Here is a 15,656-nt window from a genome sequence, read left to right on the forward strand (position 1 = left end):
AGGACGAAGTTGCCTGGCGTGAAACAACAAGACTTCGCTACAAGACTTCGCTGCATGGGTGAAGGACGCGTGGTGTGCAACACCATCAGCCATGGTGATTAAGGCATTCAAGAAATGTGGCATCTCGAACGCCATGGACGGTACCGAGGATGAGATGCTTTAGGACGTTGACAGCGATAAGGAGTTGCCCGACAGCAACGAGGACTGACCTATTACGCTACTTAACGCCGCCGTAGTGGTCACAGTTTTAGCTGCAGAGCCGGCTGTTTGACTTTGTGTTTTATCTTTCGAAATTTCAGTGCGTCAAAATCCAAATGCTTAGTCTCCATATGCGAAGGTTGACTCCTACGGACTTTTTTTTTTTTCTTCTTTTCTCTTCTGTCGCAGAGAATGGGTGAGCGTTACAATCGATGTCTTACTTTTTTTTTTTCGTCATGGAAACTGGGTGCGCGTTACAATCAAGGGCGCGGTAGAGTCGAGTAAATACAGTATTTCGTCATGCCCTTTGAGGTCAATATATCCGGGATCGACTGTACTACACTTACGCAGAAGCAATCATCATTAATAGACCTGTACTTGCACATGTTGCAAAGGTGGAAAATTTTTTGCAACACATCATGGTGCCAGCCCCACTGCAAGTTTAGCAGGTAAAAGTAACTTTACCATTACGGAAAGTTATTCTGGGTTGTTTTACCCAAAAGGCACACAAAAATCACTACGGTGTTACAAGCATTAAGCCAAGTTTCTATAGAAACTGGGCTGAAGATTTGCCACAAAAATGCTTGAGTGATCATGTAGCAGACCTGATGTGGATACTACATGTTACTGAAGCCATAGTATATACTGTATGCTCCAAAGTTGTTCCAAGGCCCTTGTGTAATCAGATATCTTTGATGGACGTACTTAAATGCATTCCAGCATTATAAAATAAACAAATGTAAGATAAACAGGACATACCATAGACACTATTTGGTGGTTTCTCTCCAGTAGAAAAAATGACAGTGAGGAGAAGAGCTGTATACTTCATTCTTTCTATGTCTGTAACACAGTAACCAGAAAAAAAGTAAGGAAAGTGTGACAAATGAAACAGTGAAGCACAGATCACTTAATTTAAAGACTATCTGAGGAGAGTGAATTAGGGGGTTCTCTAAGTATGTGTAAATGTACAATCACTTCACAATCAAAGTAAAAAAGATGCTACTAAGAAGTTCTTCACAATTTTTGGAAGTCAAGACTTACAATGCAAACTCTCTTCTGCATCTACTTTATTGAAAAGCATTGCACCCTGTTCAGAAATTGATTCAACACACTAAAGTTCACTTCTTAAACTTATATATCACACAATGTCTGCCACTCTGTCCAAGAACGCACTAGAAAGCATTGAGTATACTTCTCAAATAAGTGGCATCATGTTTCATCTTGTACATTACAAACTTCATTACGACAAAGTGCTTGCTGTAAATCGTTGCCTCAGATTTTCATTACTTTGTTCTAGTGTAGATGTATGTAAGTGTGCATACCACTAGTTTCAACTTTAAAAATCTCATCACTGCTATAAATTAGGGGTCTGTGAATACCTGAAGGCTCCAGATAAGTAAAATAGCGTAATTTTCAATTCGATATTCAAATCTTGCCAGTTTTCACAAATGTGCAATTAATGATGCAAATATCTGCTTCAATCATCACCACAGTATTAAATATTTCAATAAATTTGATTCTGATCCTTCCATTCACATTTTACTTGAATTAAAAAAAATGACTGCTATTTGCATACACCTGGGTTGAAATGGTTACATGGGTGCCAGTGATAAAACTACTGAATCCGGTGTGGTGTAGTACTGGCTTGTAACCTAGAAAACTTGAGGAAACAGTACACATAATCAAAATGCAAACTTAAGAAGTTGAAAGTGACCTGTGCCACTGAAGGGCGCGCAGAAATTCAAGATTTAGTGATGAATACCATTTTCTGCTGTGATTTCTAACAGCTTCATGTTAGCAGAACTAGTCCGGTCAAAAAAATTTTTTTTATGGCAACTATATTAGCTGCCACTCTGTTACATGTCCAAATGAGTTTGGCTGTGCACACAAATGAATGGGCGCTTGGACCAGTCAGCCATGAACAACAGCATTTTTGCCAAGTTTGTCTAAGTGTTTACAAAGTGATACAGTACTACAGAGAACTGTAATATTATAGTGAGGAAGTAGGTGTTACCGAACATCCACAGTGCTACCTAGAATGCAAGTGACATGCTTTTTGCAATACTGTGCAATACCCATATAATACAAAGCAGGCAAATACATACCTGATTAAAAATAAAATTTCTAGACCCAATGCAGCAGTGAAACAGTGAACAATATCTAATAGGCAACTATTAATTAAGATGTAGACAGCATTACAAAGACATTTCCAATCCTTCTCATCCGTGAATTCTTACTATGCAAAACCTTTCCAGCTGTGAAAGAAAAATTGCTTGAATTTATTTCTGCTCGCTAAACGAACAAGTTTCAGCTGTAATCAGTGGTACAAATTTCAAGTCGTACTAATACCTCACGTGACCTAGTAAGTTTCGTGAAAGCACTATTCTACTTTATCATACAGTTTACCTGTGGTTCGCTTCTTATAAATGCTGCGTTACCGCAAGTGCAACTTAGTCTGGGCATTATTCTGCAAAAAGCTCAAATTTAGGAAAAAACCCGAATAATGAGCACTTCAATCACATAAAAATTTTGATGTGATATAAATGGACACACAGTGATATACTATCCTTTGTCATTAGGGTATTTGAATAAGACACTAAAGTCAAATAACAATGTTCGTCAGAGTGACATTTTAAATGACAATATTATCAAGAACAGTGCCCTACTTACCAAGTAATTAAGGTAAATACATGAGAACAGATGCACCACAGTAGGACATTCTCAAAATGATCCCTATGACGTCAGAGTTACAGCTTACAATTAATAACTAGTAATCCAACTAGCTGCACGAAATAAAAAAAACCTTCCATGCATCAAAAAACATAATAAAATGCTGCTTGTTCGTTTCTGTTTGATTCATGGAAAAAAGAACCACCGAACGTTTTTTATGGGGAATTGCGTGAGTGGTTCAAAAGTTCAGTTTTCGCTTGGTTAAACTGGACAGGTCGTGCTATCTACCATGGGGCCCAGTTGAATCGAGCACGTCTGCCACCGCAGAGCCAATGGCAGAAAAGTGTTAATGGCTGTTGTTGCTGCTGACGCTCCCGCTGCTTTCATTTTGCTGCTACTAGTGTCGCGCAGCCGCACAGTAAAGCCGGGTAACACAATGCACAGCAATAGCGACATGAGACGTTCTGTTTGAGGCGGGTAAATTAAAGTGCGCTAACCCTATGCAGTCCATTAAAACGCAATTTTATTTCAAAGTAAGCCCTTCATTGGCATAACAATAACACTACGAGGCTTCTAGACTGCTATTTCAACAATCAACGTCAACTTAATAGTTGCCTTTAGTGTCCCTTTAAAACATAGCCAAGACTCAATCTAATGAACATGGGCATTATAACAAGTTATTGGACATACCGTAGTTACTCGCATAATCCTCTCACTTTTTTTGCCGTAAAAACGATGCAAAGTTGGGGGGTTCGAGAATTACGGGGGGAAAACTTTCCACGAAAACGTACAGAGCGAAAAAGAAAACAAAGTGGCCGCAAATCGAGATTCTCACACCAGCAATTAACAGCAAGCTTTAAGAAGTACTAATTAAAACTTATCTCAACAAGAAAAAATAAAAACAGAGGTTCAACACAAGGCAAGATTTATTTGAGAGACGAAAAGTGGAAGCAAATGGTCGAGAATTAGAATGCCATACACAAAGCTTGTGGGCGTTGCGGGCGTAGCGGTATGGTTCGTCGCACAACAGGAGCCCTCAAAAGGTAAGCGTAGGACGTCAATATTGGGCTGATAGCTATTTAACAGAATCGTACGCAGTTTCCTTCTGAAGAAATAAAGTTTACCATCAATCCCAGCTTTAGGCATACGGCAGGCCTAATGCGTCTTGGTGGCTTTCAGCTGCCGTCACCAATAGCGAACACAAAACTCGTAGACAAATGGCGGCCCTGTTGCCGTTGTTTAGTGCATGATTTATCACTTGCAACTTGAAGCAGCCATGTAGCTTCAGTATCGCCCCATAACGTGTCAAAATTACCGACACAACATACAAAACACCGCAACGCGCAGTGGCCACTTCGGCTTGGCTTAGATTGAATTGAAAATCTGTTCAATGGTACACTTGATGCTTAAGAGATGGCGCGCGCTATCATCATCTCTGGCTGGAACGAGCAGACGACTTTATTGCTGCAGTTTTTGGGGGTGCGATAATTAGTCGAAGAAAAAAAGAAATCGTATTTTTGTTGGGCGATGTGGGGGGTGCGAGAATTATGCGAGTGCGAGGATTACGCGAGTAATTATGGTAATGAAGTGAATACAAGGTGTTTCAGACGTAACAAACTGTAGGTTGGCTGTGAAAAAATTAAATACATATTGCCAATATTAGCGTGTAATGAATATATAAGCTTACAATGAACATTGCACACGAACTTCTATGTAGTTTGTGACAATACTTGTTACATCATCATGTGCAGCAAGGCAAAATGCTGTTTGTCAGCTTTTCATGCCCGACATTATGTGTCAAGTTTGGTAATATACAAGTGGCAAATAGCGATTAAAAAGGTGTTTTCTGACCATCAGTGTTTGATTGAAGGTCTCGTGCCAGCTCCATGGGTAGCACTGAATGCAACAGCAGTGAGACCACCTGTAGGTCCAGCTCACACAGGGTTAGGAACACTCTCAGCATCCACACACGCAATGAAGCTCGTGGTTCCTGCAAACACCTACCTGTCAGTTCAAAAGGGAAGGAGTCGAGCCTCATAGGTAGCTTTGATACATATGTATCACAGAGGCCCTGGGCATGCACTTAGCCATAAATCATTAGCCAGCTAAATCATACAGCTACTTGAAACTAAACCGCCAATGCATACATTTTACTCCGAGAGAGAGAAAGCAAATTTATTCGAAGGCCGAGAGTGGCCAGTATTGCTTGCTTTAAAGGGGTGCCGACACAAAAAGTTTGGCCTCACGTTTTTTTTTTTTTTTTGCTGCAACGTGTTATTGGAAGCCTGTTAGTCAAAACATGGTACATCATTTGAAGCAGCGTGCGACAGTTATTACAGTCGAAACCCGCTATAACGAAACTGACGGGGCGCAAAAAAAAATTTTGTTGAAGTGAAAATTTCATTCTAGCGAAATAGAAAAAAATATATCTGAGCTGAGCTAGCAAAACAAAGGAACGTTCATTTTCAAAATTAAAAAAATGTCCGCTGCCTAATGTCCGCTGCTTCCTATTCTTTCCTAGCAGCGTCACGATGTGATTCTCACCCATGCATAGCAAGGCCATGGTAAAAAGCCTGCTGAAACAACGCCTAAAACCACTTTCGTGAATGAACTATACAGTTGCATTAACACGTTAACACCAGCTGATGTCCGCCGTCAAAAGTATCCGACAACGCCGAGATGGAGGCTGGGTATCGTGGAACGGGGACTTTTGCATTATTCTATGCCATTCTTACCATTCGTTGATTGGGGCTAGCCGATTTTGTTGATAATGCAGATGAACAGCCGCTCTGATTAGTTACCACACTGGCCAAGCGCGAACATAATGATAAGCATCGGAAAAGGCATAGTGTCGCGGTAGTACCCAGCAGCTGCGAGAAGGAAATCATGAACTGAGCAACTGAGCTTCAGCTTCGGATCTTCTATGGCTCAAAAGCAAGCCAGTGGTAAAACAAAAGCAGGGCAGTCTCATTGCCATCGCTATCAAGCAATGGCGGCGCCCATGCTTGCTGAACAGCGATAGTATAGCGGCGGTTTCTGGTGGTGCCAACACGCGTTTCAGACTTCGTTGACGCATTTTAAGGCTCTGAAAATGTATCTAAATGTTAAAGGTTGGGTTTGCTGCATAGCAATAAGTATCCGAGCCAGGAATTGCATCGTAAAATTTCGTTGAAGCGGGACAATCGAAGAAAAAGAGTTCGTTGTGGTGACAATATTTATGCATTGAATCCTATAGACTGTTGAAGGGGAAATCGTGAATTGTTCATTGTAGTGGAAATTTCGTTGAAAGGCGTTCGTTGTAGCAAAGTTCGACTGTATTTACAGGCTTCTCATTACCGACCAGTGTCAGTTTCTATTTGAGAGAGCTCCAAAACAACGAGCCGCTGAGTGCAACTATCACCACCTAACATGTGAAACTTCCAACCCCGTCAGCACACAGAAATGTGATGCACTGCCACAAGGTTCACTTCAAGAAATCTTTTCAAACATGAACTGGGACAGCGGCGTCGCCAAACACAAAACTTTCAATGCGTGCGTCACAACTCACGAGCAGCTGTCAAGTAACAGTCCGCTGGATCAAATGTGGCAAAAAAAAAAAAAGGCACCTATGATGTCCTGATAACTTGTTGCAGCATGGTCACATGAAGGAGAGAGGGGGGTCACCAAGCGTCACCTTTAATGGCGTCAATAGCATGAGCAAGTCAATTACTCACACAAACTTCAAAATTACTTTGAAATATCTTCCAAGCTATATTCACTATTGTTATTTTGCAGATTATATACACATGTCCACGGCAATCGATCCCACAGGCTATCTTGAACAAGAAATTTTGTGTCAGTACTTTTTTAAAGTGTGCCAGTTTGATGAAGCCCATCCAATGGCATTACATGTTGATTGATAAGTGGCGTTGAACGTCCCAAAACAACCATATGATTATGAGAGATGCCGTAGTGGAGGGCTCCGAAAATTTTTACCATATGGGGTTCTTTAACGTCCACCCGAATCCGAGCACACGGGCTTACAGCATTTTCGCCTCCATCGAAAATGCAGCCACCGCAGCCGGGATTCGATCCCGTGACTTGCAAGTCAGCAGCCGAGTACCTTAGCCACTAGACCACTGCGGCGGGACTGACATTACATGTTCTGTACACCTAGATGAACACTTACCATTTGATAGTAGAGTGCTAAAGTTGAGACATAGTCATAATCATCTGCTTGCAAAACTGATCGGGAGACTCTAGGATCCGCATCAACCTGCAAAATATAATATGAGAAGCATTAAAATCAGCAAAAGCTTTACAAGAGCTACTTCGTTGACTAAAAAAAACAAAAAACAGCCCAAACTTTTTGTGCACCAATGCAAGGCCTACAAAGATAGATAAAAAAAATTACAAGAGAAATGAAAAATTATGTGTCAGCCAATGTGCCCATCTGAAAGAAGACCTTTCCCACTTCTCATAAATTGATAATTTCAACAGATGATTTGATCTCAGCTTTCATAAACATATGAATGCTGATCCACAGAATGATTGTAATCAGGATGCAGATTGTGAAATAACGAGTTTTCATTCCATAGTAATGTTTCGATGTATGGTCACACCACAGGGTTCCTCACAAGAAAGGGTTTAGTCGTGTCCAGTGCTATGTAGTTCGTGAACATACTCAAGAAAAAATAAATGAAAAATATGGGGCGAAAACAGTCATATGTAGATCACGTGTTTGATACCCCTAGTCTACAGGACCGAGTCGCCACGAGTTATGAATGCTCTCATTTTCCTCAACTACACATGCTCACCTTCAGCAGCCACACACTCAAAGTGTCACGTTTCAATCTCGTATGACTGCACAATGCAGTTGAGCCCACATATAACGGCCCCACTTAAAAAGAACTTGCGCTTAAAACGAACAATATCCGCATGACCGTGAAAATATACATTGTTTCAATGGCATAAAATCGCACTTACAACGAACGTCGTCGATCGATTACAGCGAACGGAGTCGGTGCTCTGCTGACTTCCCGGGAAACTACTTTCGACAATGGATCAGGCATCGGCGAGGTGCCCATAGATTCTTGTTGTTAAACGCCGACCCTGCCTTCACCCCCCTTTTCATCGGTTAATTGAAACAGTGGTTATTGGTCCCCTACGGTTAAACGGCACAAACTCTTAAACACAGCATATACACGCTCATGCCAAAGGTAGTCTGATAACCATGGCAACACCTCGAGATCGAGAAAAGCCAATCCAGTAGCCATTCTTGCTTGTGGCTGTGGGAGCAGAGTCGGAGGTGCGTTAGGCCTATTTGTGCGGCTAAGGGCGGTGGATCACGGTGTTATTTCAGCTCGATGGAAAGGAAGTGGCCACACTATGCACTCTCGCTTGAAAAAAAGCTGCAAATTCTTCAGGAGCTCGATCGACGCGGCTTGCCGAAGATGGAACTGGTGAAAAAATGCATCCTGAAATCGACGCTGTCGCGGATCTGGAAAGACAGAGAAATGATTGAAGGCACTGTTAAGAACGGGACCTTCACATCTAAACGGACGTGGATGCGGACGGCGCCTTATGAACAACTAGAAAAAGTTATTTTTCTGTGGTTCAGGCGTGCACGGAGTTCCAATTTGCCCATAAGGGATTGATTCTCAAGCACAAAGCTCGAGAGATCCCCATGCAAATGGGTGTTAAGAACTTTGTCTTAAGCGACGGATGGCTCAGCCGCATCATAACACGCCATGGCTTAGTCTTTAAAGGAATTTCAGGTGAGAATGGTGCAGTCAACAGGGACATTTGCACTGACTGGCAACAGAGGCGGCTTAAGAAAATTTTGACGAGCTTTGAACCACGAGACGTTTTCACCGTCGATGAGATGGGTCTTTTTTATAAGGCACTTCCATCAAAAACTCTCATCTTCAAAGGCGAAGCCTGAAGTGGAGGAAAACACAGTAAAGACCGCATCACTGTGCTGGTGGGTGCAAACATGGCAGGAGATGAAAAATTGAAGCTGTTGGTTATAGGAAAATGAAGGCAACCACGTTGTTTCAAAGGGGTTTGACACCTTCCTGTTGCGTACCACGGGAACGCAAAAGCGTGGATGACCATGGCCATTTTCGAAAACTGGCTCCGGGAGGAAGACGCAAAATTTACAAGGCAAGGCAGGAAGGTTGTCTTCATCATGAATAATTGCCCAGCCCACAGTCAGGTTCAAGGACTCCAAGTTATCACTCTGGTGTTCTTGCCAGCCAATGCAACGGCAGTGATCCAGCTGATCGATCAAGGGTTTATTCAGAACATCAAAGTTTATTACAGCAGACAATTGCTCCATCAAATGCCGCTTAAAGCAGGCAGCGGGAAATTCTACAGCACAGATTTATTGGCCGCCATCCACATTTTGGCTTGTGCTTGGGAGCAAGTGAAGGCAACAACAATACACAGATGCTTTCACCATGCTGGCTTTCAAACGCAAGAAAGCAGTACTTGATGAAGGAGAAAGCCCTGCTGATTCCGACATTGAGACACTATTCAGTCAGGTCGTGCCCTCTGCCCCTTTCACGCTGCAGGACTACGAATCAATTGATAAAAATGTTCCCACCTGTCATGAAGAGACGACTGTGGAGGAAATGATTGCCGAAGTGCAAGAGGAGGATCAACCTTCCAGCGATGAATGTGATGACAATACTGCCAATGAAGTGGTGCCACCAGACTGATCAGCTAAAGAGGCTGCTGAACTTCTTCAGCACTATTTGGAGCATTAAGCTTGTCCAGAATTTCTACCAAGTTTGTCAGACATGGGTGCGTACCCTGAGAAAAAACAAATCAATCTTGCCAAACAAACCACCCTTCACTCCTTTTTTTTTTTTCTCTTACTCATCCTCATGAGTAAGGAAAGGTTTGTGCAAATAGAATAAAGGTCTTGGTTCACTAAATAAGTGTACTTTACTTAAATGAAAATTCTGACAAATGAAACAGTTTTATGGATCCCCTTCGAGTTCCGTTTAAGAGGAGTCGACTGTACTTGTATACAATGCAGTGATGCTACTGGCTTAGGCTTCTTTGGAGTAGCCTTTGGAGCAGGCAAATATGTGTTTCGGAGCAGCAAAACTGACTTTAAGAGCAGGCATTGCTAGAAGCAATATTGAGACACATACCGTACTGCATTTATGACCGACAAATAAAAGCATGATGTGCTGCATGCTATTCAAGAATAATAAAAATATAAAACAACACAGAATGAAAAATAACATTGATGGCTAACCTGACTGTATTTAGACAAGGTGAATGATAAAATATAGTACCATAGCATTTTATTATAAAATGACTGAAGATGACATGATTATTACCAATGAGCTTGTACACACTTGCACGTAAAACCTTACACAAACCTATGTGATGGCAACTATATGCAAAAGGTATATCATCAATAGAAATAGAAGAAAATACATATTGAGTGTTGAACTCGTCGACCAGATGCTAATTAAAATACAACCCGAAACCATCAGAAACTGCATAGCATACTTTGAATCTTTTGCATAAAATTGCGTGGATGTTTCAGAGTCTGAATAGTTTTGGATACCGGGACACTGCCATATCAGTCGAAGAGTAAGAAATTAAGTGCCATCCCAAGCCCAAAAAAAGTCGCTGAACTTGCTTGCCATACAATCACCAAGCAGAACATTTCCTGGACTAGTGACCTTCACAGTTGGCTGGGTTGCCTTTGGTCGCTGCAGCACACGTGATGCGTTTTGGAAGCATTTCGTGGCAGTCTCGGTGTTCACCCAGCAACATGCATGCCAGCGACACAAATATCCGCAAATAAATCAAATGTTGGTTTTCGTACAACCAACTTTTCAGACATGCTTGAAAATTCAGATGTTCTCGCAGCACTGTCACAAAACCCATAGACGTCAGGGTATAAGAAAGTCTGAAATTTAGGACACTGAAGCCTTTCGGCATATGATTTTCCCGATTTCTACTCACATTTTAGGTATGAAACAGTAATAATTGAAGCTGCCGCCTCTCCTGCATCTATCATCTCGCAGGTTTGCAACAGCACTTTTGTGATTAAATCTGTTTGCCAATGTAGCAATGTCCGAAAGCCAGCTTTGCCACAATGCTCAAGTGCTACGGAATGAAGTAACAGAAACTCTTAGAAGGCTGCTATCACAGCGCAGTGCAGCGAAGTATTTATGGAACAGCACCGGGAAGGCTCGGACATGTGATTCTGGCAAGGCGACAAACGTACCAGTACGACTTAATTGCCGACATACCTTCATGGTAAGCATCTTCAGCTAACTACTCGGTAGTGCATGTGGCCTAGCGCAGTTGTAAGCATACTGTACACTTTAATAGGCAACAACCCAAAAGCGTCATGCCACCGCTTGGGCTGCCTCTGTGTATGAGGCCACTCAGCACATGTGCACTGCCTTCATGAACGAGAGCAGCTCACCATCGCCACGTCTGTCAGCAGTAAGGAGCGGTCAGGAATAGAGTGGACATCAAGAACACTTTCATGCATACGGTACAGCAAGTTCCCGGCAGTGACAGCGTCAGCTAAGTTGGCAATGTGCTGCGCACAACTAGGAACGTTCGGCTTCAAGCGGCGAAAAACGCAGAAAGTCGGCGAAGATTTTCGTATAGTGGTGCATCATTTGCATACACACACACACAGCGGAAACAAATGAACAAGTCGTCTGCTCTTTTACCACAGCCCTTGTGTTCAGTGTCATCGTTTCCAGACACTCCATGCAGGGTAGCCGTTAAATCAGTAACGGCTGTTTTGCACACCTTGCTGATACCGTCGGTGCTCATCACGAACCACAAATTTGCAATTGACGATTGGCATTTAATTAAGAAGTGTTTGCAGCAGGTCCTGCATGAATTCGTGAGAACCTGGGCACGCACTAAAATGCCGAATAAGGGTACTGACTGGAAGGCATCGTACAGTTTTAGCTGAGTGCATGGAACAGCTATGGGAATGAATGGCTGGCAGGCTGCGTTCACTGAGCTGCGGCGAACGCCCATTTAAATCTCTCTTTGAAAGCTATTTCTGACATGGCTGTGACAATTTGACCAGAATAGTGAAATAAAAAAGCATGAATTCTTTTTTTTTTGACGGCCCAACTTTTCAGATGATTTCGGAGACCCTAAGTAGTTTAAATAGCCAGAAGTATTGCAGCTACATCACAATAGCAATGTTTGGCCCAGTTTGGATTGGCTTGGCTCGGATGGTGTCGTACGCAGGTGCACCACGATGTCGTTCTTAATGGAGAAACCTCAGGTACCTAGTTTTGCTTCTGAAAGTTAGGAGAACACCGTAGAGTGCAGGTTGGCACATACTTGCTAAATTTGGAGGAAATGTCGCAGGATGTAGGAGCCAAAGAATTCGGGCACAGTTTGGCACAAGTAGTGCAGTGGTAGTACTACAGAATTGCTGCTATGAAACAAATGCGCTCATTTAGGGGCCCACAAATGTGTAGTAGTGCTAATCTGTAAAGCTTACCAAAAATAATATATGGATTGTTACCGTAATTACTCGAATCTAACGCGCAACTTTTTTCCGGTTAAGCGAGTTCATAAATCGCATGCGTGTTAGAATAGAGTACGAACAAAAAAATTACGGTCAATCTATTGCCATCGGCAAATCCGAAATGGCCGCCCCCTTCGTGCGTCGGCGTGGCGCGTCGGCCATTTCTGCCTATGTGTTTCCCATGTGCGGCACTTCGTACGTGTGCTGAGGAGTTCGTCATCTAGTAGTGCATTAGCATCGACGGCGTAGAAGGGCCGACTCCAAAAACTCGAGTGCACCACGATGCCGCTTTTAAAAGAAAAGTCATCGCGTGTGCAGAAACGGACAGAAATCGGGCCGCATCGCGGTCGTTCGGAGTTCCCGAACCGTGCGTGCGGGACCGGCGGAAACAAAAGCAGAAAATTGTCGACAGCAAAACTTCACGCAAAGGCTTCTGTGGACCACAGCAGGGTCGGTTTCCGCAAATTGAAGAGCTGCTCGGCGAGTATGTGCTTGAGCAGCGAGCGGCACAGCGGCCCGTGACGACAGAACTGCTCCAAGTGCGGGCTATGCAATTAGTCTTAGAAAAAGGTCTAATGCGGAGCCAGTTTAAAGCGAGCAGGTGCTGGCTAAGTAACTTTATGAAGAGGAAAGGCTTTTTCCTCCGAAGGGGAACATGCATATGCGAAAAGTTTTGCGAAGGAGTACGATGAAAAGCTTCACAGTTTTCAGAGGTTCGTCCTAAACTTGCGGCGCAACAACGGCTACCTGCTTGGGCAAATCGGGAATGCCGATCAGACGCCTCTTTACTTCGACATGCCTGGCACCACAACCGTCGAGAAGAAGAGGGTGAAGCAAGTTCGCGTGCTGACATAGGTCCACGGTAAAACTACAGTGACGGCAATGCTCTGTTACACGTCAGATGGGCACAAGCTTCGCCCGTACCTATTTAAATGGAAGACGCTCCCGAAAGAGTCGTTTTTTCGAGTGGTGTGATCGTGCGGGCCAGCGAGAGAAATGGGTGCGCGTTGCAATTGATGTCTTACGTTTTTGTTTTTTTTTTTGCGGTGGAAATCGGGTGCGCGTTACAATCGAAGGCGCGGTAGAATCGAGTAAATACGGTACTTTCCGAAGCCACGATATGATTTCATCACAAGAAAAAGCGCGAGCTCACGAGACTAGACAGACAGCTCCCATGTGCCCACGTTGTATCTTAGATGAAGCCATGCCAACCAGCTCAGATTTATACCATTTTAAAGTACACAACATAATTATATGCGGAAGAATCGGGAAATTTCAACCACCTGGTTTTCTTTAACGTGCACTGACATCGTACAGTACATAGCCTTCTATGTAAAGCTCACCAAGATGGTGTACAGCTCTTCTAGAAGACCAAGAATGAGTGCCTCATCCTCATGAATTGGCCAACTGCGTTGCTGGTCATCATTCTTACAGTGCCATAGCCTCCGAAAAATCAGCTGGAGTCGATCCCCATCTTGGCTGGACACCAATGGTTTCTCACACTCCTGCAATAAAATGATGAGAGCATCAGTAAGTCGAAACCCATTATAACAAAGTCACACTGTACACAAAAAATTTCTTTTTGTCATAAAATATTCATTATTTAAAAAAATATTTGCTAACAAGCATAGATGCAAACATCAGGAAAAAGAAAAGAAAAAAAGAACACAATCAGGGGTCTATTCTCAGATTATAATTTTTAGTAACAGTGTTGCTTTGTGTGTTACAGAATCTGAAGTGTTCAATAAATGATTCAACTACTTTCCAGTGATGTCATGTTACACTGGCATTTGGCGTTTTCGAATGTGTAACAATAGACGTGTGAATGCCTTGCATGAGTGCAGAGCAGCTCGAGTGCGTCGTTTTCGTGAGTCCCCACCGCGGTTGAATTCCGGCAGCGACGGCTGCATTTTCAATGAAGACGAAAATGATGTAGGCCCGTGTGCTCAGATTAGGGTGCACGTTAAAGAACCCCAGGTAGTCGTAATTTCCAGAGCGCTCCACTACAGTGTCTCTCATAATCATATGGTGGTTTTGTGACGTTGAACCCCACGTATCAATCAATCAATTAATCGATCAATCATTTTGGTGTGTACTGTGGCTAAGCTTGGCTCTGGCTGCCTCAGATATAAAAAGTGTCAAGCTTTGAATTTTTGTTGTGTTATGGTGTAAAGTGCAGCATAATTTTGAAAGGAGTACTGACATGAATTTTAAATATTTTTCATTGTAATTTTAAATAAGAACAAAGGTTTCAAGAGCCGAAAAAGACAACTGTGGTGTCTGGAAAAGTAGTGCATATATAAAAAGACACTTTCAGTTTGGATATTGAGGGGGTAGCTTCTCCGTGATGTCAGCATGATGTCACAGGGAGACAGCAATTCGCGACATGCTAGCAGCAAATCTGCCGTCATCATCATCATCAGCCTGACTACGTTCACTGCAGGACAAAGGCCTCTCCCATGTTTCGCCAGTTAACCCGGTCCTGTGCTTGCTGCTGCCAATTTATACCCGCAAACTTCTCAATCTCATCTGCCCACCTAACCTTCTGTCTCCCCCTAACCCGCTTCCCTACTCTGGGAATCCAGTTAGTTACCCTTAATGACCAGCGGTTATCCTGTCTACATGCTACATGCCCGGCCCATGTCCATTTCTTCTTCTTTATTTCAACTATGATATCCTTAACCCCCGTTTGTCCCCTAATCCACTCTGCTCTCTTCTTGTCTCTTTAGGTTACACCTACCATTTTTCTTTCCATTGCTCGCTGCGTCGTCCTCAATTTAAGCTGAACCCTCTGTGTAAGTCTCCAGGTTTCTGCTCCGTAGCTAAGTACCGGCAAGATACAGCTGTTATATACCTTCCTCTTGAGGGATAGTGGCAATCTACCTGTCATAATTTGAAAGTGCTTGCCGAATGTGCTCCACCCCATTCTTATTCTTCTAGTTACTTCAATCTCGTGGTTAGGCTCTGCGGTTATTACCTGCCCTAAGTAGACATAGTCTTTTACAACTTCAAGTGCACTATTACCTATCTCGAAGTGCTGCTCCTTTCCGAGGTTGTTGTACATTACTTTCGTTTTCTAAAGATTAATTTTAAGACCCACCTTTCTGCTCTCCTTGTCTAACTCCGTAATCATGAGTTGCAATTCGTCCCCTGAGTTACTCAGCAATGCAATGTCATCAACGAAGCGCAAGTTACTAAGGTATTCTCCATTAACTTTTATCCTTAACTGTTCCCATTCTAGGCTTCTGAAAACCTCCTGTAAGCAGGC

The 15,656-nt window shown here is 42.9% G+C and overlaps 1 protein-coding gene across 2 annotated transcripts in view; it reads right to left on the reverse strand.

Moving 5' to 3' along the window:
* LOC119177321 (NCK-interacting protein with SH3 domain) overlaps positions 1-15,656 on the reverse strand; it is a 95,963-nt gene that overhangs the window by 45,014 nt on the left and 35,293 nt on the right. For both annotated transcript variants that reach the window (XM_037428790.2, XM_037428789.2), the window contains exons 6-9: positions 13,732-13,893; positions 7,037-7,123; positions 4,720-4,858; positions 958-1,038 (exon numbers count right to left, since the gene is read on the reverse strand). In XM_037428790.2, coding sequence (XP_037284687.1) covers positions 958-1,038; positions 4,720-4,858; positions 7,037-7,123; positions 13,732-13,893 — 469 coding nt within the window. The remainder of the gene's footprint in view (positions 1-957; positions 1,039-4,719; positions 4,859-7,036; positions 7,124-13,731; positions 13,894-15,656) is intronic.

This window comes from Rhipicephalus microplus, chromosome X (assembly GCF_043290135.1).
Source record: "Rhipicephalus microplus isolate Deutch F79 chromosome X, USDA_Rmic, whole genome shotgun sequence".
NCBI lineage: Eukaryota > Metazoa > Arthropoda > Arachnida > Ixodida > Ixodidae > Rhipicephalus > Rhipicephalus microplus.